At 40.6% G+C, this 25,028-nt stretch overlaps 1 protein-coding gene across 2 annotated transcripts in view; it reads right to left on the bottom strand.

The window, feature by feature from the left end:
- LOC135485752 (U4/U6.U5 tri-snRNP-associated protein 1-like) overlaps positions 1-25,028 on the bottom strand; it is a 344,022-nt gene that overhangs the window by 126,645 nt on the left and 192,349 nt on the right. For both annotated transcript variants that reach the window (XM_064768148.1, XM_064768149.1), the window contains exons 13-14: positions 24,222-24,316; positions 4,710-4,840 (exon numbers count right to left, since the gene is read on the bottom strand). In XM_064768148.1, coding sequence (XP_064624218.1) covers positions 4,710-4,840; positions 24,222-24,316 — 226 coding nt within the window. The remainder of the gene's footprint in view (positions 1-4,709; positions 4,841-24,221; positions 24,317-25,028) is intronic.

Below are 25,028 nucleotides of genomic sequence, written 5' to 3'. Positions count from 1 at the left end.
GTCAAATCAAAAACCTGTGTGATATGCGATGTATCCTAGCAATGAGAACCTACCACAAAAATGTTATCGAAAACGAGTTACTCATAAGACTTTTTAGATTTCCACTTCTGGTCCCCTGGTGGCCAAGTCCAGAATCAGATCTAACTGAAATTCGATGTCAGAGGTTACATGATATAGGGAATCATGTGTACCAAATTTAAAGTTGATAGCTTGAGTGGTTAAGGAAGGTGCCCTAGTTACACTCAAACAACCAATTCACACCATTTGACATCTGTGACCTTGAAAATTAGGTCAAATCAAAAACCTGCACGTACTGTGATGAATCCTTGCTGGGAGAATCTACTTTAAAATTTTTATTGAAAACAAGTCACTCATAAGAGCGATATCACACTTTATAGGTTTCCACTTCTTGCCAACTGGTGGCCAAATTCAGACCTTCTGTTGCATTTGCGCTTGCGCGCCTTTGCGCGGCCAAATTGTCATTTTTGCTGGGCATGGAACTGTGCGCCTAGCTCTTCAAAATGTTTTAGAATTCGCGCACCTGGATATCCCGACTGCAGCGCCGCCGATAGGCATATTATTGCAACTACATCACAGACTGTAACAGTGCACGCCATTGGTCAATGTCAGGGGTCACTCGGAAGGCCAACCAATGGAATCGCTCCTAGCATGGGAATCCGTGATTCTCATTATTATCAATCATGGCCGCCGGGCACAGGACGCAAACAGCGACTTTCTAGAATTACGCGCCTAGGTTATGAAAATAAAAGTTAGGCGAGTAAATATTTGCTCACCAAGGTATTTTTCAACAGAAGATCTGCAAATTAAGAATCAGATCGACTAAAAATCCTGCGTACGAACTTAGCAGTTAAGAAACGTGCCACTGTTTTTGAAACAGGATACAGACAATGACGGACACAGCGGTGTTGTGTAGACTCCCCTACGATGAGCCAAAAAGTAGGTCAAAGGAAAATCTGTATGACATGTGATGTATCCTTGCTGGAGTACCACCACAAATATACCATCGCAGAAAAGTCATTAATAAGCGAGATACTGCACTTTGGTGGTCAAGTGTACTAAGTTTTAAGTTCTTAACTTTAACGGTTAAAAAAACCTGCCTTATTTATAGACTCTAATGACAATTACGGCATTTGACCTCTGTAACCTTGAAAAGTAGATCAAATCAAAAACCGGGTGACATGTGATGTATCCTCGCTTGGAGTACCTACCATAAAAATATTATTAACAAGAGGCCCAAGGGCCTGGCGCTCAGCTGAGTTGTTGCTGCGTTGTTCGTATATATTACATTACTCGTCAAACTCTACTAAACTAAGGACTCAAAGCCTGAGGATATTAGCTTCTGGATGTGTAACAGTGAATTACGGTAGACTGGCGCAATCTACTTCAAGCAAGCTCCACCCTTGCAATGTGTGCGCAAACAGATAACCTAACCTATATTGGACCATCAATTCTACACACAGCAACATTATTCATCCTCAGCTGTTACCATGATGATGATGATGATGATGATCCTTTTCGCAAATTGGTCGTCTTCTGTCTTTCTTCCATACTTTAGTGCCACCGGATGTAGTCTGCCCTTGTGGACGGAGCCTTTCAGCACAGGACACAAGAATCCATGCGAATTGAATCACATGGAGAGACTAGCCCAATCACCCGCTTTTGGCTGGGTAGAAATGGGTAAATCTCGCAGACTGGACCTTAAACTCTACTGCCGACGTGTGAGGCCAGTCTGACAGATGAGCAAGTAGGGTCCACCTAATGCAGAAGGCACCAGTTTCCCCAACTAAAAGGGTAACATTAACAAAATGCCCTACCCAACTCTATTATTGCCTAAAGGCCTGTGTACACTAGTAAAATATTAGCAACATTTTTACAACATTTCCAGTTGCAACAAATGTTGCAAAAATGTTGCGTAGTGTGTACAGAGCAAAACGCGTCTTACAATTACAACATGTTGTAAAATTGTTGTAAAATTGTTGCAAATTAAATGCAATGCAATTCTTCGTTGCATGTTGTAAAAATGTTGCAAACTCTTCAGCCAATCAGAAATAGGATTTGCGTCATGTGATCTACCTGAGGTCATGTGACTTGAACAAGAAGCAGGTATAGCAACTCTCAAGTGAGTGTCTTGCTTCGTTGGGTGATGAAACCTTTTCTAGAAGTTTCATCCATTCGCAGGAAGTTTTTGTATGACGGCTTGTCAGTCAGCCGCAACTCCTTTAACAGGCAGTGGTATGCCCCATGATCCACCCTCATTTTGATCCAGGGCCTGGTCCATATTCTCTTTGGTTATTTCGCCGCCTCTTCCGTCTCTCAACAATGACAGCTAAAATTGCTGCAGAAGCACTCAAAACACATCTTCTCTCCTTGGAATCATCCATTTTCCCTCCAAAATACCTATTTCCCTTTGTTCCCACTAAAAAGTTTGCAACAATTTACCAACATGTTGTAAAAATGTTGCTAATTTGTTGCAATTATTTTGCTAGTGTACACAGGGCCTTGAACAGATAGACTTGATTTTTTTAACCAACTGCCACATGCGGTTTTCTTTATTTAGTCAATTTTGAGGTAAGTATTACAGAATGAAATACTTGAATACTAAAATAGACTGTCTCTTCTGATGATTGCACTGGTGAACACCGAAGTCGATGGGATGTGCAAAGTCATAGCTCGATCCTCTCTCTTGGTCATCTGTGATGTGGTCACCAAATATGTTCAAATGCAGCTGCAGTAGTGCAGATCATTCCTGCAAAACATGATGAGGAGATAACATTTTAATTTTGATAGATAGCAAAGCTAGCCAAGTTTTATATCAAATACAAGGCCAACAACAACTGATAAGGCGCTAGGGCCTAATGATCAAGGAAGTTCATTGAGAATACATTGTGATAAGAGTGATGAATCGGCCCCGTTTGAAGCATTGTGCTATGTACAGTGTGCATGTGTCAGTGTTATTCAGCTATCGCATTTATTGTTTGTTGACATTTCAAATCGCCGGAGTCGATCCTCAATTACACTGTTTATGTACATTGGCAACCTTACCCGATGATATCAGAACGATGTTTATTATTGTCTTGTTTATTCACATTAGTTCTGCTATGTGACAAGAGTTATTTGTTGAGTAATCCATGATTTAAAGCCTGACTTTGACATCGTTTCTCAGACCAAGCTGCATTTCGCAGATCGCTTTTCAACGATCGTCGACGAACTATTTCAAATTAATCACATCCAATTAAACAATCCAAGCCTTCCCTAATGTCATCAACATGCAATAACACAAGCAGCCAAATATTATCGCCTATGAAATTGTGCATTTAATGAGAACTTACCTCCGAATTGACAGAACGCGATCTATTCCATAGCATGGTCTCCTTACGTCTGAACTGCGCAGACTCCGAGACGTGACGTTCGCTGCACGTGGGATAACTCGCGCGAAATTTAAAATGCTCTTCTTTGGGGGTGCTCACTAAATTGCGCCAGTGACACCACCTGGTGAGAAATTCATGAACCACGCCTATTGATAATGAAAGAGAAAGCTTTGCTCTATAAGATTAGATTTGATTCATGATCCCCAACTTAAAGAATTAGGAGAAATCAGCTGCTGGAAAAGTTTTTGGAAAATTTTGCTCGGTGCCACCTAGTGGCCAAACCGCTCATCCTGCCGGACCCACATTTGGTCTATTCAGGAGTCCTGAAGGGTCTCAACGCCTCAGAGGGAAAATCTATAGCCTATCCGCCATAGTTTTGAAACGTGCCTGTTTAAGGACAGACAGACAGACAGACAGACAGACAGACAGACAGACAGACGGACATTCATTCTACCATTTACTCATATGAATAGCTCAGCTTGTCAGCTTAGCTAAAAACAAGTCACCAATAAGACCTATGGAACTTTTAACCTTTTCAGGTTTTCACCCTGTTGGCCAAGGTGACATCATATCAGACCAAAATTGGGTGGCGGATATTATATACCGTTGGGAGTCATGCGTACTAAGTTTCAAAATCATAGCTTTAGCGGTTTACGTGACATAGTCACACTCTATTGACTAATTTAGGCCATCTCACCTCTGTGGCCTTGAAAAGTAGGTCAAATCAAAAACCTGTATGTCATGTTAAGTGTATCCTTGCTAGGAGTACCTAGTATAAAATGTTTATCCAAAAATCAAATCACCAATAAGCTAGATATCACACTTTGCTTGTTTTTGCAAATCGCCCCTGGTGGCAAGAGACAGATTTAGATAGAAGTTGTTGTGCACATCAGTGAAGGAGTACAAAACATGTACCAAAGTTTCAAGAAGGTACATCGAATGGTCTATGAGCAGATCACTTACGAACAGACTGAAGGACTGACAGCCTGACACAAAACGGTAATACTACAACTCCCCAGTTTTTTCGGAGAGCAAGTAGATAATAATGCACTTAAAGGCAGTACAAATAATTATTTGCATTTAAAAGTGGGATGTTCTTTTTCACCAAAAGCTGGATAACAAAAGTTTTTTGAGGCATCAAATTTTCGTGAATGCAAAACAAGACAATTCGCAGTAGTACATTTTGGCAAATGCATATGTCTAATTGATTACTATAGCCCAGTGTCCACAGGTCTCCCTTTGTCAAGTAATGAGCATGACCTACTTGCAATACGTGTGAAAATATCCAGTAGTATATGGATTTCCAAGGAAGAGTTTTACCTGCTCAGGGACACTCAAGTCCTTCATCTGCTTTAACTTCCTGGTTTTGTTGAGGGCCAAGTGTAGTTCAAGACCTGCTTCATCCTCTTCTACCCGCACATTTGACAAATCTTCATCTGGACCAAGAACATCTAGAGGAACAACAAAAAGAAATGTGAAAATAGTGCCAAGAGCATAGTGCCCGCTTGACAGTAGGAATTCGGGGGGGATGTTTTGAAATTCGGTAAAATCAAAAACTTATATGATGTACATTTAGTAGCTGCACCTACAGTAGGATATCGGAGCTAGACCAGTTTTAAGTTTTTCAGAAAAAGCCACCTAGTTGGCAAACTAAGAATCACACCGCACCCAAAATTAAACTCGACCTAGGTCATAATCAAACATGAGAAAAAAGGATCCATAAAAAACTAAAGACGCTACAGCGTTGACAAGGGCACCAATAAGGAATCCGCTATTTGACCTAGTTTTCCCTGAAAACAAAGCAAAATCAAAAACCCATAATATATATAATGTATCCTCAATAGATGTAACTGTGATCAAAATGAAGCACCCTGGCTCAAAGCATAAGTAACAAACCGCCATTATAGTTTCTTTTAAAAAAAACCCTGGTGACGAAATAGGAATTGAATTGTGCTAAAAATTGAACTTGGTCTAGATCTTGGGCCCATATATGCACATATAGAAGATGAAAATGATGCATCAAATGAAACGGCCAGGGGCCATTGTGCTCACCGTATAGATATTTGGTGCTTTGGAATTCATCCTGGTTAAGAAACACTGTACATGTATAGTATGTAGTAAACCAAAGTTTGCTAGTACATTCTTGTACCTACTTTATTGGTGTGATGAACAAAAAAATTCTCAGGAAAAAAAATGTTTTATTATGGCATGATAAGTAAAAATCACTCAAAATGTTGTAAATTCTTGATCTGTTTAACTCATATTTTTCTTTATGATACTTCCGAAATTTTTCTCTCTCCCATCGCTCAGCGTGTTGCTGACCCCACTCAAGGAGACGATCTTTTAATAGGGCCGCCCAGCTGGATGCCTAGGGCTTGGGAAGAACCAATTTCGGTAAAAACGTTAAATGAAATGGCCAGGGCCATTGTGCTCACCTGTCGATATGAAAGGGAGAGTGTGAGGAAGAACTTGTCATTGTTAGGGGTTGCTCATGCAATAGTTGTGGGATGGTGTGGTTTGTCTTGAAAAATCATACCATTGCCAAGAAAAGGTTCTTTAGATTACACACTTAGCATCAGCAATAGCACTACCAGCAGCCTCTGGAGAAATGACCGAATTCTCCACCAAAGTTGGGTTCTCATTCTTGTAGTGGTACCATGTTTTGACATCATTTTGAATGCTTTAGCACACAAGATGCACTGTCATGACTGTCAAGTGTCACTCAAAACATCACAACTAAGTTAGGTCTAACTCGGGGAAATATCAGCCCCGGCTTATCATGAGCTGCAAAAGGTAAAGTGCAAAAACACAAATTGCCAACCTACAATATATATTCTATGAGTAAGAGGGATTTAGGATTAAGTATAGGTCAGTTTTTTTTTCATTCAGCAGGCACAATGGACACACCAATTCGCCAGTCAACAATAAAGCCTGCCCTGCCCAAGGCTTGGGTAGTAAATATAAGACTAGTATAACTATAAGAAGAGAAAGATCATCAATTTAGTCAACTCATACTCCTGGTCCTATTAGCAGATAGCGAAAATGTCCATGCATGTAGGCCCCTGTAATGGCATACATGGCATGCATGTGCATAGGCCTACTCCATGTACTCGAAGTGAAAATTGGGTTGTGGGGCCTAATCTAATACAAAAGATTTGCTTACAATCATGAGTTTACGTATGAATATTACATTCAAATAGCTTGGATCACCGTTAGCAATCATATTATCATATTACCCGTTGACATCGTGTGTTAACTTATTTACTTTTGGACTTTGGAATCACATACTACACACTCAGTCATGTCAGTGGATGTGTCTCCCGCATGCATTTGCTACAACGTTAGTTCTGTACATTTATACAGCGGGTGAACGGAGCATGGAAATCACTGAGAAAAATGGTTGTTTGAGCACTCGCGACACATTAACAAAAGTTAAAGCAACTATTTTTAGTGAATGTTTACCCGATGAGAAGTGTCTACGTCATTACAACCCTTCAAAATGAGTTTAAAAGCGCATAGTGTAACGAAAGGCTCTGGCTTGACTCTAATCTCAATCCAATGACGGCATCCGCCATTTTGCCATCATGTCGAAACTTCGGGATCGTCAAATAGAATGGACATCTTATAATTTCTGACACACACTGATACTGGTTTCTTCATCCATGGATGTATTATAAAGACATCTTAGGCAAAATTAAGATAAGCATTTCATTGACAAAGAGTGATTACGAGAATCGACTGGAGCTCTGATGTTGGATGGGAGATGCAAGGTTTTTGTTTGATTCTGAATTGAGTGTAGCTCAGCCCTTCTCCCCAGGTGATCTCTGATTGTCATGTGGTCAGATAATGTTGAAATCCAGCAGTCAGCCATCATGTCCCGACCATGCATGCATGCCATCACTGTTATACTGATATAGAGTAGGCTATAGTATAACATATGAAAAAACATAGTTACAAGACAGCCCTATGGACGGATTCACAAGTAAATGTCACTGCCTTTTGGGCCGCTGCGCAAAAACTACTGGGCCGATTTCTTCAAAGTTTGGTTTTTCTTGAATCTAATTTCAGGACCCAAGAGGATTTTTATATTTCAGTAACCATGGTTACGAAATAATTTATTTTTGTATGTATTGGTGTACATTGGCATAGTGTATTGATTTTGATATTTTCTCCTCTGTACTGCTTATTTCTGGATGCATTTTGCTGAAATGTTCAGCTTAATATTTTTTTTTGTGTCTCTTTAAAGCTGCCAAGTTTCATTTAGAACTATCCATCAAAAAAATCGGGCCCTCCAGATTCCCACAAAATGGCCAACCCAAAGGGCTCCAAAGTTGACAATTTTTTTCTTTATAATTTGCAAATCTCTAACCTGGAAATTGTGTTGGGTCCCGAAATTAGATTCAAGAAAAACCAAACTTTGAAGAAATCGGCCCAATAGTTTTTGCACAGCGACCCAGAAGGGCAGTGTCAGTGACGTTTACTTATGAATCCGACTATAGGCCTAACTATGACAGCTGTGCCACACTTTGATCATTATCATCATCTACTTTAGTCAACCAGCTCAGATGACCTTTCTTGGGGCAGTGATCGGTAACGGTGAACTCCTTCCGACCCAACAGGCAAATGTTTACATTCGTGTCTCCGTGTATCATGAATTCATGTGTATACTAACAGTAAAACACCGTTGTTGTGTTGACACACTGACCGACTCTGTGTACATTTCTACAGCGATGAAAAACGATCACAAAAATGGCTCTTTTTAAGCACTCGTGACATGTTTACAAAAATTAAAGCAAGTGTTTTTAGTAGAGTTTTACCTAATGAGTAGCGTCTGGGTGATTATAAACCATTAACTTGTGTTTAAAAGCCCACATTGTAATGAAAGGTTCCGGCTTGACGCTAATCTCCAATGACGGCAGCAGCCATTTTGCCATACTCTCGACACTTTGGGATCGTCAAATGCAATGGAAATCACATAATTTCTGACACACACTGCTACAATTCATTATTTTATTGTTCTTTCACAGTATTATTACGCCACCCCATTTCGGATTCGCAAGGCAGCTTGTTCCAACTGGCTCTGCATTGACTATCCCCATTCCAAGGCGAAGAACAGTGTGACAAGTTTCTCATTTTACCTTCCAATCACAGTCAAAATTTTCTAAAACAACCGGCAATGAGGACAAACTAATAATCTCAAACCAATCACAAGAATGTAATCAACACATAGGACCTCATCCGAAGAGCGGATGATTAAGTCTTAGCATTGATTCAAGGTGATTTAATTCCTTCTTCGTCTCGCTTCAAATTCATAAAATGGCTGTCTTCCATACTTGTAGTATGCAGATCTAGTGGCGCAGTACAACACTGCGCATCTGGGATACCCGACGGATTGCCTCGAACCGCGAAATTCAAAACTGCTGGCAATGTGCCAACTAACATTTTTGCACAATACCGCCACCTAGTGATATGAAACAAAATTAATCTATTTAATATCGAAACCTCTATATCAGGCCGACCTCTAAAACTTCATTTCAAACTTCAATCTGCTGGAATAAAGAAAATGGGCTTTTTTAACCTTGACCTACTTATACCTGAATAGTAGGTCACACTGACCTAAATCTGTGTCAACAGGTAGAGATGCCCAATAGATGTCTACATATCAAATTTAGAGAGTCTATGACCAATAGCAAAAAAAACGTGCCATGATCAAAGAAATTTAAGAGTTCGACCTCTGTGACCTTGAAATGAAGGTCAAATCAAAAACCCATGTGATATGTGATGTACCTTTATTAGATACACCCACCATAAAATTTTCATCGCTCTAGCTTTAACCATAAGCTTCAAAATGACAAAAATAGAGCGCCCCATATATGGCAGACCAGCAGTCAAATTGCGCTGATTTTCATTCTGAAGGAAGGTCTTACCTAGGGGTACCCACACACCCAGTATGAACTTTCTGGGTCAAGCGGTTAAGAAACGTGCCACGATTTTGTCAAAAGTTAACGACGGACGACGACGACGACGACGACGGACGCCAGATGCCGCGGCATCGTATAAGCTCACCTGACAGGTGAGCTAAAAAGTGGCCACCACTCGCATTTTCGCCTCCATTTTGAAGAAATTTTAAACTTCTAAAGTCTTCTTTCATTCAGGACTCTTTTTTAATTGATAGAGGAAAGCTAGAGGAACATTACAAACTTTATTTGGAAGGTTTTTCTCTTATAGTTTTTATTCTATATTCTTTTCAAATACCCTCTCAATACCACAGGAACCAAGGGTACAGAGGTGGGTACCTCTGGTGAACTGAGGGTTCTAAGGGTTAATGTCGGTTTACATTTTTGTTGGATTACTTTTTTGGTTGGATCACATTTTTTTCTTCATGATATTTTTTTTAAATGTTCGATTCCTTTTTCATTCGATGTCTTTTTTTTGTTGGATGACAACTTTCAAATGTTCGATAACTGTTTTTCTTGGATGTCTGAAGAGTCTGAAGTTACAGATAATGAGGTACAGAATTACTGATGCCATCTGTTCTTGGCCTGTAAAATTTTCTCAACAAAATCACATAGTATGTCATCAGAACTGGTGATATTCTACTTGACACGTTATCATCCTGTGTGTATGAGTTTGTTCAGGGCTGCACAGTATACATTGCTCAGTGTATTAGTGCATTGTGGAATTTGAGAGTCTTGCCATGTATTAATGATAAGAAAGGTCGCAGTGTTTAGCCACCTCTCACTACTTAATTATATCATGTTAACCCGATCTCAATCACAGAAAAACCAGTGTTATCCGGGCAAAAGGTGTTTTGACTTGCCCATGCCAACACCATATTGTACGTCAATTTTACATGTGTTTCACCATTGCGCATGGGAGGCTGGTGTTTCACATACGAAAATAAAAGGGGGACGGGATTTGTACAAAAGGTCCCAAAAGAATAGGAACTGAGGACCGAAAGAACTGTCAATTTGTAATGCATTCATTTGGCGCTTCACGATATCTTCCATCACCAAATTGACAATGACAATTATTGAATTGTCTCCAGACCTAACTGCCAAGCCGGAATCACTCTTCGACTAATTACCAAGGACCAATATTTGACCATTATCAAATAGATGACCCTTACAAATTGCAATGACATGACGTTGCTTTATTCCTAGTCCTGAATAACCTTTATCCCAGTAATGATACACGTCCACACCTGTGTTTTTTTAAACACTTTCCTTGTTAGAAATGTTCGATTACATTTTTGTTCCATGACATTTTTGAGTTGGATGACATCTTTTACATGTTTGGTTGCTTTTCTGTTGATGTTTTTTTTTTGTTCGATGACATTTTTTAAATGTTCATTTACTTTTTTGTACAATGTGTCTTTTTTCTAAGATATCGTACTCTTCTTCCAGAATTACGATCCGGCCGTTACACTAGCATGGCAAATTCGGCAAGACAAGTCCAAAAGCAGTCGTGGGAAACCAATGATGATGATGATGATGATGACTTGGATCAGGACGAAGATAATGCAGCGAGTCCAAGAAATAAGGTTACATGCAGACATACAGGCCTGCGTATTCGAATATAAAAGGCATTCAACTCTCCGAAAAGTCTGTGTTCTATGCATATTGTACATAGTGCAAAACTGACATTTCCATAAGACACTCGGGCCGGTTTGATATTGCAAGGCACCAGAGTAACAACAAAAGGCATAAGAATATGTTGGAGGAGGTGAAAGGTAAACAGGGTATAACAGCCTTTATGCCTCGGGTAGCTCAAGTGGACAAAATGCAGAAAAAGGTCATTCGCACTGAGACGATGTACACAGATCTTATAATCAAGTTAAATCTGCCCCTGCCTGTTACAAATTAACAAAGGTTCACAGAAGGCATTCCTGACATTGAAATTGCCTGTAATTACCAATGTGGCCGAGATAAGACCACTGCTATAGCCAAAGTCCTAGGAAAGGAGGAGGCAAATGAATTAATTTCACAGATATAGCGGGGCCCATTCAGCATAGCAACTGATGGTGGCAGCGACGTTAAGATGAAGCAATACCCTCTCCTTGTGACAACGTCTGATATAGAAATTGGAGCAAGCCTGGCCTGCTGGAAGTCCCCTGCTTGCCATTGGATCAAAGGTCAACAGATAAACGTAGACCCTATTAGTGCTTTTTTAACCTTTGATATAGGCTAAACCTCAGAAAGCAATAGTTCTACTTTGACTCTGATCCTGTTGATGTGTTTAAGGCAAGGAGGGGTGAGTTTCCCTGGTCTTCAGGCAACTCACTTCAGAGTCTGACCATCCTTTGGGATCACAGTCATCTAATTACCATGCTTCTATATGACTTTGTGAAACTTTCTGAATTTCAGGTCTTGACCATTTGCACTCTTTTTCAGTTTTAGGCTTGCATTTCATTTTGATTTGGGACCATTTTGAACACTATCTTTTCTTAATCATTCTGGACTGCAACAAAGCTACTTACTTTACGTTGGTTTAAATTTCTAAGCTCATTGTCAAAGACATCGAAGAGAATGCTGACCATGGGGAAACTGTTTGGCTTTCAACTCGGATAACGTGCCAGTCATAACAGGGAAGGACAATGGTGTGATGGCACCCCTCAGAAGAAAACACGCCAAGATGTATCTTTTAGGCGGTCTGGCACACTTGATTCACATAGCAGCTGAAAAGGCTCATGGTCAACTTCCTAACGTTCCTGTGAAAGTGGATGACGCTCTGATTGAAACGTATTACTATATTGAGAAAAGTTGCAACCGTTTGAGTGCATTGGACAAATGGCAGGTTTTTTATGAGGTTGACCACAAAACAACTCTGAAACATGTTAAAACAAGATGGCTGTCAATAGGAGCTTGTGTACATCATAGACTGGAGAACTGGAGTGCCCTCAAGGAGTTATTCCATGATGCAGTCAAAGAATTACCAGAAAATTCCAACAATGCTGAATCGAGAGAGCGAAGGATGTACAAGTTCTATTGTAGCCCAACACAAAAAATTTTGTGCCCATTTCTTAGGGACATTCTGTTACGTTATCAGGTCCCAGGGGCAATTAGAGGGCTAAGTGTTCTTGAGGTGAACATTGAAATTGTCATGGGATAGAGAGCAGATGCTGACTTGATCATTAGTGAGGAGGAGGCCCAAGATTTCATAGACAGGAAAGAGGAAGTTGGCTTGAGGGACAGCAGAATAAAGGACTTTTACGGTGTTGGCAAGAAGTTTTACATAGAAGTCACAAAGCACATTAAGAAGAACCTGCCATTAAGCGAAGACTTCCTCGACATGCTTAGGTGGGTGACGTGACTATGAGAGGGAATGCAGTTGGATTTGCAGATCTGCGGTATTTCTTGACAAGGTTCCCTGCCTTGATACCACAAGGTAAGGGGTTAAGTTAGAATGAGATGGAAGAAAATACATTGATTTGAGTTATATAAAACATCTTAATAAGTTTTATGATTGTCCCCGTGCTTGCATTCACCAACAGAAAATGGTTAATTATGCCGTTACTGTTGGTGAAACTTGGCTGGGGGAATACAATGCCATTTGCCTCAATCATGTTATATCTAGTTTATATAATGGAAGTCAAAGCAGTGTTTGGTGCATTACATTTAGCAATCAGATGTGGAGATTGTAGGCCTACTTGTAAGTGAGTACAAAGGGCTGTCGGCATGCTCGGACTACAGCAGGGAGTGCAGTGTTCAACGGGCCACATACAATTCACACATTCAGACTGAAACTACACTACTGTCAAAATATAGATGCCAACACTTTTCAACAACAAGGAAGGAGGGTTAAGTAATTTCACTAGTTAGTGGTGTGAAAAGCTGTGCCTCCCACTCTTGATGCTGAGGGGACACCAGAGTTAAAAAGAATCCTTTAGCCACACATTATCACTATATCAGTTCACAAAACTTGAAAAGAAAAAGCCTTCATATGCAACCATTTGAGACTAGATATAGACACAACATGGAAGGTATCTAAAAGTTTGAGTCCTGGACGACATGCAACATTTTCATCTTGTATGACATGAACATTTGTATACTGGTACCAATAGCGTGTCATCATCCGTTGTCCAGCAGTTCTAAGACCTGTGTGGCACATTTCATAACTGCTGAAGCTACTGTACTCAAACTTGGTACACACTTGGGTTACTACTCAGAGACTCAGAGACCGAATCGCCGCCAGATATCATTTCTCGTTTGGTCACCAGGGGCGTTATGCGAAAAGTAAGAAAATATACCTCTTACTACTAAACCTTTTAGTCTTACTTTCCAATAACCTGGTGCCAAATTGACTGGCAAGTCAATTTCTAGTCTTGGTAATTTTACCAGTATCCTCTTACGGTGGTTTTCAAATTGACTGATAAGTCAATTCTAGTTGTCATTGATGTGAAACTCAGAAATTAAAGCCTTTTCTCTTTCTGTTCACCTCCTTAGAGGTCAACTAATCATATGGCACATTGACCGTAGTCGTCCCATAGCGAGGCACACTTTATAACTTTCTGAGCTATTGACTTAACCCTTTAACGACGGGAGCAATGTGAACACATGGCAATTTTCTGTGCACAGTTACGGGAGACGTGTCAACACCTGAGTATGACACTGGTCAAAGAACGAGTTCCCTATCCGATTTAGGCGTTCTGGTGCGCAGAACACTTGTTTCTATGGTTAGTTAGTAGGTTTGGCTATGTACAGATGGCAGCACTTGCAACAATTATCGTCTGCTATGTTTCTGAAGGCGGGAAGAAGCGAGGCACATGTTCACGAAAAAATGGCTGATCGGAAGAAAAGGAAAGTTGATGCGAGATCAGGTTTTAGATGATCTTATGGCCAGTAGTGGGTCGGAGGACCCTTATAATGATGGTGAATTGAGTGAGGACGTTTCGGACAATGATTTTGAGGCAGCTAATGGAAGTGAGGAGGATCTATTCTGCAGTCGAAAGTGAAGTCGATTCTAATCATAGTGGTAATTTGACTGATTATGATAATCAAAATGCATCTGAATCTGATCCTGAGGATGATGTTATGGACTCAGATAGTATTTTTCAGGCCCAAATACCCCTAGGTCGCGACAGAGCAAGGGCAAGAGGTGGTGGTGTACCCACCAGAGGGGGCGGTCATGGACAGGTTGTGCCACCAGTTGCGCCTATGGCACATGGTCAAGGATAACGTGGGGGTAGACCTAGGGGCAGAGCTGCTGCTCCTATCCCCCCTGCAGCACCAATAGTTTGGCATGATAGGGACAATGTGACAGTGAGGATGACAGAAGAGACTAACAGGTTTGCAGCAGCTAACCCCTTACCCCAGCCTGAAGACTCTAACAAGAAGAGGCATGATCTTCAGTGGTTTGATTGCACTCCTGATGAGATGAAGTCATTCTTGGCCCTGTGTATTCTTATGGGTGTCATTAAAAAGCCCCGCCTTACCGACTACTACTCCAGAAAACTAATGCTTGAGACCAACTTCTTCACTGACACAATGCCTAGGGACAGGGCTTTGCAAACTCTGAAGAACTTGCACTTGCTGATAACAAGCAAGCTGATCCCAATGACCATCTAACTAAAATCAGACCTGTCATTGATGTTCTGATTGAGAAATACAAAACTAATTGCATTCTTACCCAGGAAATATCTACAGGTGAATCCCTCATGAAATTCAAGGGTCGCCTAAAATTCAGACAGTACAACCCTCAAAAAAGGCCACGCTTTTGAATCAAAGTTTACAAGGTGTGTCGAAGCACAGTTCTGGCTGGTCGTTATACTTATAACATGAAGGTGCACACCGGGCAGGATAAAGACAAGGATGACGATGAACCTGCCAGTTCTGCTGTAGTGTTACACTTGAATCACAATGTCCCTAGGAAAGGCTATAACATTTATATAGACAACTGGTACTCCAGCCCGGACTTCTTTGTCAGGCTTCATGCAGCCCAAACTAGTGTGTGTAGGACTGTACGAACTAACCGGAACAACATAACCAAGGAGTTTGCAAAACCACCTGAAACTCAAGAAGGGGGACATTGCCCACAGATCATGTAATGAGGGTGTCCTTGCTCGGATAAGGAAAGATAAAAAGGAAGTGAAAATGCTGACCACTACGCACACTGCTGATATGAAGCTCACTGGTAAAACAGACAAGAAGGGCAATCCAATGGTGAAACCTCACCTACAACCAAAATATGGGGTGTGTGGATGTGTCCGACCAGACTTCGAGGCTTCGACGTACCGTTCTATTCGGAAGTATGTGAAGTGGTATAAAAAGCTCTTCTTTTATACCTTTGACATCAGTGTACTGAATGCCTTCTTCATCTACAGACAGATGGGTGGTGAAGAGTAACTCCTGGACTTCAAAATGAGCCTGGTCAAGGACCTTGTTGAGACATTGGAGTGTCTTGTTTATGCAACTTGGGGTGGTCCCTATAGCCTGCCTAGTCCAGCACGTCTCAGTGGCAGTCATTTTCCAGATATCATTCCACCAACAGAGGAGAAAGAGAAGCTTCGCAACAGATGTGCTGTGTGTTCTGCCAACCATGAGAGGAAGGAAAGCAGATATCAGTGTGACTCTTGCAAAGTTCCATTCTGCGTTGCGCCATGTTTCAAGGTTTACCACACAAAACGAGCTTACTGAACCTACCTTAGAACAAATTGAGGACAATGACAAATTGATGGTATTGTGAGTAGTATATAATCCTTTTATTATATAGAATATAATAGTAAGTAATTACCCAGAATATTCTAAAGGCAGATTTTTTCGGTCGCAGAAATCACTATTCTGAATATTTCTTGACATTTTAGATCAAAAACGGTCATAAGTTTGGTTGGAATCCAATCATTAGTTTTGGATTAATAGGACTTGGTTTAATTTTCAAGATGGCCACCTGGCAGCCATATTGGTCGATGATTTGAATGTAAATCAGGGATGTTGTAGAGAGTCCAATCAGGGTTTAAGCCCTTCACTTATATAGAATATACAGGTATGCTTTGGGCAAATGCCATGCATCCATTCACACAAACACTTTGTCGTCGTTTCCTTTGTCTGTGGACCCTTCCATGTTCGCGATCAGCCCAATATTCAGTCTGATCGGCTGGGTGTCCTGAACAAGGTGGCTAAATTCAGAAACAATAACCTATCTGTGAGGGAGGCGAGCACAATGGTCCTGGCAATTTTATTAGCCAGCATGGTCATGCATAGATCAATAGTGCTTATGCTGTGCTTGCGGTGGTCAGTGGTGGTCTGTTGTGCGTCGGTCCGTGGGTCCACTTATCCGCTCGTCCGTCAACAATAGGGCCACATTTGCTCAATATTGAGTCAAGAAAGTTGAAACTTGGTGTGAGGATGTCTTATGACAATATCACTTGAGACAAAAAAATCATCGCCATATGACCTACTTTCTGGCTCCAGTCAGTCATCTTTGAAAACTTTATTTTGTCAATATCGCATGAATGCTGATAAAAAACTCAGGTCAATGTGACTTACTTTTCAGGTGTAAGTAGGTCAGGTCATAAAACTCAATGTCAGTTATAACATGAAAGCTTCACTGCGTGATCTTCAAAGCTGCATCATTGATCGATATGATCAAGATTGACATAGAGCGTATAACATTTTAACCTTGACCTAGTTTCGAAAGTCAGAAAGGTCAAACTCTAAAATTCCACTTAAGTTGATTCGTTTCACTTCTATTTTATTTGTCTGAGAATCTTCATATCTTATGTGGAGACACCTATTGAGCATCTGTACAAGTTGACCCAATTTAGGTCAATTATAACCTAGTTTATCTAGTTCACAGAGGTCAAACTCAAAAAGTGTCATTGACGGTGCCACATTTTGTCAAGTCTAAAAGTCAATTTAACCGCCATATGTCCTTTCATCTGCAACTAAATGATTCCCAGGTGAGCACAATGTCCCCAGGACATTTCATTTAAATGTTTGATTACCTTTTTTTGTTCGATGTCTTTTTTGTTTGATGATATTCTTTCACTCTCATTATATTTTTGTTTGGACTAACACTAACAATATTTCTTTGAACTAGGTAATATCTGCAACTTTATGTCATTGATTTCAAGATATCGCGTGTTATTTTCTTTTTTTAAGCTATTTTTCTTCTTTTCGAATTTTTGAAGCAAACAGCGTACTGTTATTATGTCATCGAACAAAAAATGTATAGAAACATTTAACAAGAGGCCCAAGGGCCTGGCGCTCAGCTGGATGACCTAATAACATAGGACTGAGGGTATAAAGTAGTAAATATCGGCTTTATACTACTGTTTGAAGGTCAAGAGAACACGTTATACCACTAAAATTTCCAATGCAGAGCTGCCAGGTGGATGAAATATGATTGAACTAATCAGCCATGGTATGTAAATATTACAGGAGGCAACGGAAGATATCCCTAGTTCAGCATGTTGTATCAGTAGCTTTACAGAAAAAAAGTGTCAGAGAGGATGAGACTTCTCCATGGACAACTGTGGTATGTCCAGGCTGGGTTGTACAGCACAAGGATACAAAATGCTGTCTGTAATTGAGAGGTATCATGATTTAACAGAGGTCAAAATAAATAGAAATTACCAGTTTGGGACTAGCACCACTTTCTTTTTTTTTTAATAAGGTAGAGATTACAGGAGTCAACAAAATTAATTTTATTGAGAGAAATTGACCTGTCCTGCAGGTGATTGGAATTTACAATACAAAGGGTCGTTTTTCATGACATTGTGCTCTACTGCGTATTCCTAGTCATAGTGAGTCGATCTGGAACCAATCTATCCTTGGCGCAGACAGGTTCAAATTGGCTATATCTTGAATAGATCGAATTGCGATGAAAATCTAATGCAATAAAGGAGCAATATCGAAGAGACAAATTAATCAAACCAATTGTCCACAGACTCGGACCCTGAAATGGCACGATGTATGCGTGCATATAAAAGTATATCAATTGGTCCCATAGAGATGATGAGGCAATGTCAATATGCCTTGTTCCTTAGTCAGCAATATGCCCCTTTTTATACGGAGAAGAAGGAGAACCCAGATAGGCCTTCACATGTCGGCTTCCAAATGGCTCGAACCAACTATCACTACTAGAACTTTAAAATGCGTGCTCCTCCTAGTCCAACATGAAGCAATGTCTCAGCCAAAAAGGCAAAGTTAGCAGCTCCTTGGTAAGGCCATGTCAGGTTCCGCGCGCCTCTTCAGATACATCAAGTATTGAAAGCTGTGGTGAGCTGAGCACATAAAAGACTATGGTCACCTTAATTTGAAAATCCCTTCATAATCAAGGGCTACCTCTGACTAAAACAGCACAATAGACCACCAATTTGATCCAGCTCCTAACTGCGGGAAAACCCAAGTCCAGCAACCAAAAGTACCAAAAATACATTTTTGTTTACATTTGAACTGCACACATGCGTTTGTTTACAATTTCAGTTCCCGCGAAATCTCGAAAATCAGGTGACCTGCAATCGTGGATTGAAAATAACATTAACCTCGGTTCAGCAGGTCAGCAGGTATACCGGCTGTTCCACTCATCCCCCTACAGCCAGCCGTTCTAAAGGTAATGTTATTCACCCCACATGGAGTGCAAGTAATTGATTAAGCCCCTGCATAACTTAACAGCAATCGCTTGGCTTCTGAGAGTGGTAAGGAGAATTGACAGTTTTTTATGGGAGTAACATTATTGTGTTGCTTAAAACGTCTACTTTTTACTCATGTAAGAATCGTAGTACTAATAGTAACTTCAACTTATTTTCCAGTTATGATAACACAACACGCATCTTCATGATCATGATCTTTCTCAAACTAACTGAATGACCTAATCGCCTTGGACGCACAACCTAACCACATATCAATCCGCCCCGACGATCGACACATCCATTCGATTCGATAACCCTCGATAAAGTTTGATAAATAAACTAGAACTGAGATTTCAAAGGAGCACCTGTGAATTCATGACTCCAGGGTTGTTTTGAGGGCGATATTGTAGGAGTTGGTCTTGAGTATTGGGACGTGAAGGTCCGTGTGAGGCACCTGGGCTGGGGAGAGAAGACTAGTTGAACGATGTGATCATGGAGGTATAAATAATTATTTATACCTCCATGATGGGATCTGACACGGACACTACTATTGATCTCATTATATGAATACCATTTAATTACAAAAAAGTGAAAACAGGTCATATCATATTCCTTGGCATAAATTAAAATAGGAGTGCGGGAACAAGGTTTTTTAGCAGGAGGAAAGCGAGAACATTTTGCGCCGTCGTATTCCGATTTGGCTGGTTAGTGGTGAAATCTGCTTTTAATTTTGCAAATTAACATATTCGTTTTCTAGTTCTAACGTTGTCTGTAAAGATGCTGGCAAGAGACATTGCCAGGAAAACGTGACGTCATTTTGGCCATTCTTCTTACCGCACGCCCTCTCTCTCCGTAAAAGTTCCTGACATGGTGTGAAGTGGGAGGGCGCACAATGGGAACCACACTGCCGCGATGTTAATAGTTTCTATTTATAGAATTCAGCGGCAGAGATTTTAGGCACGGAAAAAGTGGATTAACTCGGCTAATCTCAATGGATTTTACCCAGGAATGTTTTCAAGGCAAGAGAAACATCTGATTTAAGTACTGCGCTTATTAGATTTCATGTTCAGGCCGAAGATTGGCCTAAAACGTGGACGAAAAGAGTGCATTATCGAGTGTTGGAGAGGTCACGTGATTGGACGAGAAACCTGAACAAAGTTTTCGTGCTTTTAGCTGTCAACATCAATGGCTATAATATACTCCTGCAGAATAGGAGAACTAATAGAACTAATTTCCGAAGTTTCCAATAGTTTGAACACAAATCAGAACATCACCCATCAGCTGGACTCAGATCTGCATAAATTACGATAAATAATGAGGTCGTCGCTTCAATTTCGCAAAGAAAGTTGACTCCATTCGAAGGTTGTTTTGACCAAATTCTGTTGAACTCATCGTTATGAGGGCATTTGAACACATTCTCGTTGATCTTTTCTATAAACGTGTGAAGTTTCGTACCAAAATACGTTTCCGTAAAGGCTTAAAAAAGAAAATTCGTCACTTACAAAATCATCGCTCCGGTAGAAATAAAAATGTCACCGCCATTTTTTTGACGATAGCGCTCCAGGTAACCTCGGCGGGAAATTTAAAGCGGGGTCATCCGGGGTCAAACAACAGTTTTGCTCACTACCGCCAACTGGTGATATAAATCGACACTAATCTATTTTATATCAAAACTTCTGTATCATGAAGACCTTTTCAACTTTATTTCAAGCTTTTATCTGCTGGAATAGAGCGTCAAAAAATTGTTTTTTCATTTACGCATTTTGCCCCCTGGGGAGCTGAATTTGAGTCGAATCGCCCAAATTTTTTTCCGTAAGCAACATTTTCTGCGGTGTTTATAAGCAAGACTAGATTTGAAGTGCCTCGGTTGTATGATTACAAAATGCCCAACTTTGTCTACAGATGGCATGATGGAAGGATGGCAGGATGGGTGGAAGGACGGACACCAATCGAATAGCTATTTGACTAGCTCCGCTGACTTTGTCAGCTGAGCTAAAAACCATCGGACATTTCACATCGTAACCCCACTGATGAGCCTATGCAATGCAAAACAAATGAGGCGAAACGCGCCTGGAGGTCTATTTAAAAGTATCTATGTTTTAAGGAACTGTACACAGTGCCACCTGTTCCTTTTTTTTTCATACTTGGCTTATCTTCAAAAGCACTTTGAGAAAGTTTCCATTTCCCCCAAAATGCATATCCTTGAGGACCATGTGGTGCCTTTCAGCAAAGCATTGGAAATTTGGATTGGGACTATTAGATGAGCAGGGAGGAGAGTCAATACGCAAGGAATTTGATAGACTAGCTGCAAAGGGCCAGGTATGCTCGAACAGAAGTGGACAAACTTTGGATCCTTTATGAAGAACGGATAGATTTAACCCTTTCGGATGCTTGATACGCAGGGCGTATTATGTATTTCCTACACTATTTCCGTATGATGAGCTCCGCGTATTATGCCTTCAACTAAGTGATACACTACCTGTATGGTGCTGCCATCTCCTAATCGCTTCTAAACTAAAGCTAATAGTTGGGACAATCAGTTCCGGCTAGTTTGCTAGTTAGCTTCGATTTTGGTGCGAATTGCGGTGTGGCACATGGCAGCAATAATGGCGAAAACACAGTTTTCTTTTACAGTGGAGTAGCTGGCTGGTTCTGGAGATAATGGTGAGTGACTCTGGTGGGGAAAATGATTCCGATTGGGGATTAGATCATGTTGATCAGACCCCAGCGCCCCCCCCCCCCCCGAAGAAGACTTGAGACATTAATAATATCCATATCAGATGGTGATGCTATCACGTACACAGGCTTGTAACATTCACAAAACAATTTGTATGTAAAAAAAAAGAGCATAAGCCACATATTTTTTTGAAGACTTTCAAAAGTTTGCAAGATTCGCGGATTTTGACAATTTTCACCAAAATCAAGTAAATATTCATGTTCCAATCATCTTCAAATAATTTTCTGCTGAAATATGCAGAACAATATTATCCTTCAGGTCTATGAAGTTTAAAGTTTAGTTAGTTGCTTATATGATCCAAGTAGTTGTTTGATGTGATCTCTTTTAGTTTTTGAGAACGAGCCACTTTCAAAAGGTCCTAAAAAGGCCAAAATTTGGCTCCGTCCCTGGGTGAACATAACTAGATTAAGATATAAATAAGGGTTAAGATATAAATGTTGATAGACCCAAATTTTGCACAGGAAGCAAAAGGCTCGATGCACATCAACTGTTCAACTTAAAGACCGCCGTAAAGCCCTCTTTTGAAATGTTTTGTCATTTTAGAATATATAATAAATACACCAAACGTGTGAAGAATGGTTATCATTGGCCATTGCAGTGTGACTGAAAGGGTTAATTTTGATATATATTTTAATTGTATCTGTTAAATTGTCATGTACACATAAATATGATATAGAAAACATTATATTTTCCAGATGTAATCTTGCATAAGCCATTTCAGTGTCTAAATATTGCGAATTGTAGCGCTGGTCAGCTTCGTTTCACAAGCTGATTACCTACCCATAAAAAAATAGCCCAGTAATAAACTCTGGCTCATTGTATTCAGCAGGTTATGGAGAACACATATCTGAAGGCACTTTTTGACCCTCAAATTTTTTTAAAGAGATATTAATCAAATTGAATTGGTGACAATTGTAGCTTTTTTGTCTTGACGATTATTTGGGGAACCCCCCCCCCCCCCGGATCCCCTAACTTCTCTTGTACATCTTTACGATTCAATTGTACAACTGATATGTTCATAGCCGTCCTTCTTTTCTTTGAAAGTAAAATATAACCAAAATGGGTACGACATGTGATGTACCGTTGCTTGGAGTACCTACCATAAAAATATCATCGAAAACAAGTAACGACCTTTTTTAGTCGTTATCTTTTTTAGTTTTGGCTTCCTTGTGGCCAAGTCAAGAATCAGATCGGAAAAAAAGTCAGAGAATACATGACACAGGGAGTCATGTGTACCAAATTTCAAGTTCATAGCTTTTGAGGTTAAGAAACGTGACATCAACTCAAACGGCCAATTTATGCCATTTGACCTCTGTGACCTTGAAAATTAGGTCAAATCAAAAACCGGTATAATATGGGGAATGTATCCTTGCTAGGAGAATCTACCATCAATTTTTATCGAAAACAAGTCACTCATAAGAGAGATATCACACTTTTAAGGTTTCCACTTCTGGCCCCCTGGTGGCGAAGTCAAGAATCAGATTGGACCGAAATTCATCGTCAGAGGTCACCTGACCTGACAGGTCCAATGCACAAAGTTTCAAGTTCATAGCTTCAGAGGTTAAGAAACGTGTCACTGTTTTTGAAACAGGATACGGATGACGAAGACGATGCTGGACACCGGACGCCGAACACTGCGATGTTGTATTAGTCATACTTCCACCTATCATATCCCCGTGTCTTTTGCGCTTACACCTCTGAATTGCCGTGTCTCAATAGACCCGTGTGTCAAATCCCCGAGTCTATTAGCCCCATCGAGCTCGATGGGGCTAATCGGGGCTAATTAAGACCCGTGTTCAACACGCGTTTTTTGGTAGGTGAAATCTGAATAGACACGGCAATTGCAAGTTCTAAGATCCGGCGACAGATGGTGCGGTGTAGTTACCTAGGTATTGCGCATGCGAAATTCCCCTCAAACGGGAAAGAAACACAGGAGAGCGCCCTACCTACAGCGCACCTGTCGCCGGGGCTATTAACCATTATCTAACACGCCTGATAGGTGTAAGTGCACCATGGGTTTTTTGACACACGGCGAAGACACGGGTCTTCAAAAAACACGGGGTTTTATGATAGGAGGAACTACAACTATTGACTCCCCCACGGTGAGCCAAAAAGGTGTAACACATATATCAATTTACGTACAAACGTCGAATCGGCAACTATACCGTACAAAATACGCAATTTACGTACAAGTTCGAAGCCCTGGTGTCAAAAATGAAATATAAATTTTTTTTTTTCTTTTCGACATAAAAAAATGCCAATTAGGACGCTATTTTAGAGGTGTTGATATTTGTCTCAGTTTTCAGGAAAATGCGTCTAAGGGCTTCTAATCTAAAATCTAATTTTTTCTGGGGGAGGCCCAGATCCCCCCTTTGGCTTCGCACCTTCGCCGCTCGCACAGCTCCAACGAGCGCCTGACATTGGCAGAACCCTGTGGAGAACACTGAGAATAAGCAAGAAACTTATCAATGAAGGAGAGGAAACACTAGCATAACTCAAGTAGAACACGGTCAAGTGCTATTACCTTCCTCATCGTCAACCAGAGGCTTTTCCACATTCATTGCTTCAAAATCACCCAGTCCAGGGATCTGTGGTAAGTCTTCTTCTCGCTCGCGAATTCTGAAATAAATGTACATGTAATACAAAGCATGATATTAAAAAACATCCAACCAACTGCTTAATGTAATCAGTCGGCAAAATGAACTGCCTATAGAGTACAGATGCTTGAAAACCAAAACTGCAATGATTTCGTGATAAAATGTCCCCTATCAATTTATCTATTTTCACATCAAGCTCTTAGTGTACGGGGTTGTAGCGTAAATGTCACCTGAAAGACATACTCAATTTCATTGTTAAAGAGTAAGTACAAAGCCTTTAAAATCATTCAAAATACAGTTTACCCATGAGACATTAACTCGATACACCACAACTGACCAAATTTCCATGCCAAAATATTGCTACATGACCAATATCGGGGATTTAAACCGGCCTTTGAAGGGGCAAATATCTTGGCGCCAGCACATTGGCCATGTTTTGGAAAATGACATCATACCACGCAAAATCCAAGAAGGGCGTCTCCGTGTCGCAGACGAGTCTGGCACTTGTGAAATTTACGCACCTCAGTGCAAAAGAGGTCGATATGATGTAACATACAATTTTGTGCAAGATACGATGTGAATGGTTGCCTCCACGGACCAGTGCCTTTTTTGGGCGGGAATATGGCCAGCCAAACGTAAATGGGCCTATAGAGGTCATTTGCAACCTAAGTTTCTGGGTCGTTTTAAAGGCTCGGTGTGACTAGAGTAATGAAAACCAGCGTGTCTCTAATCTA

The sequence above is a fragment of the Lineus longissimus genome, chromosome 3, assembly GCF_910592395.1.
Source record: "Lineus longissimus chromosome 3, tnLinLong1.2, whole genome shotgun sequence".
In the NCBI taxonomy this organism is placed as follows: Eukaryota; Metazoa; Nemertea; class Pilidiophora; order Heteronemertea; family Lineidae; genus Lineus; species Lineus longissimus.
The sequence above is the reverse complement of the archived record's forward strand: the minus strand, read 5'-3'. Positions and strand labels throughout refer to the sequence as shown.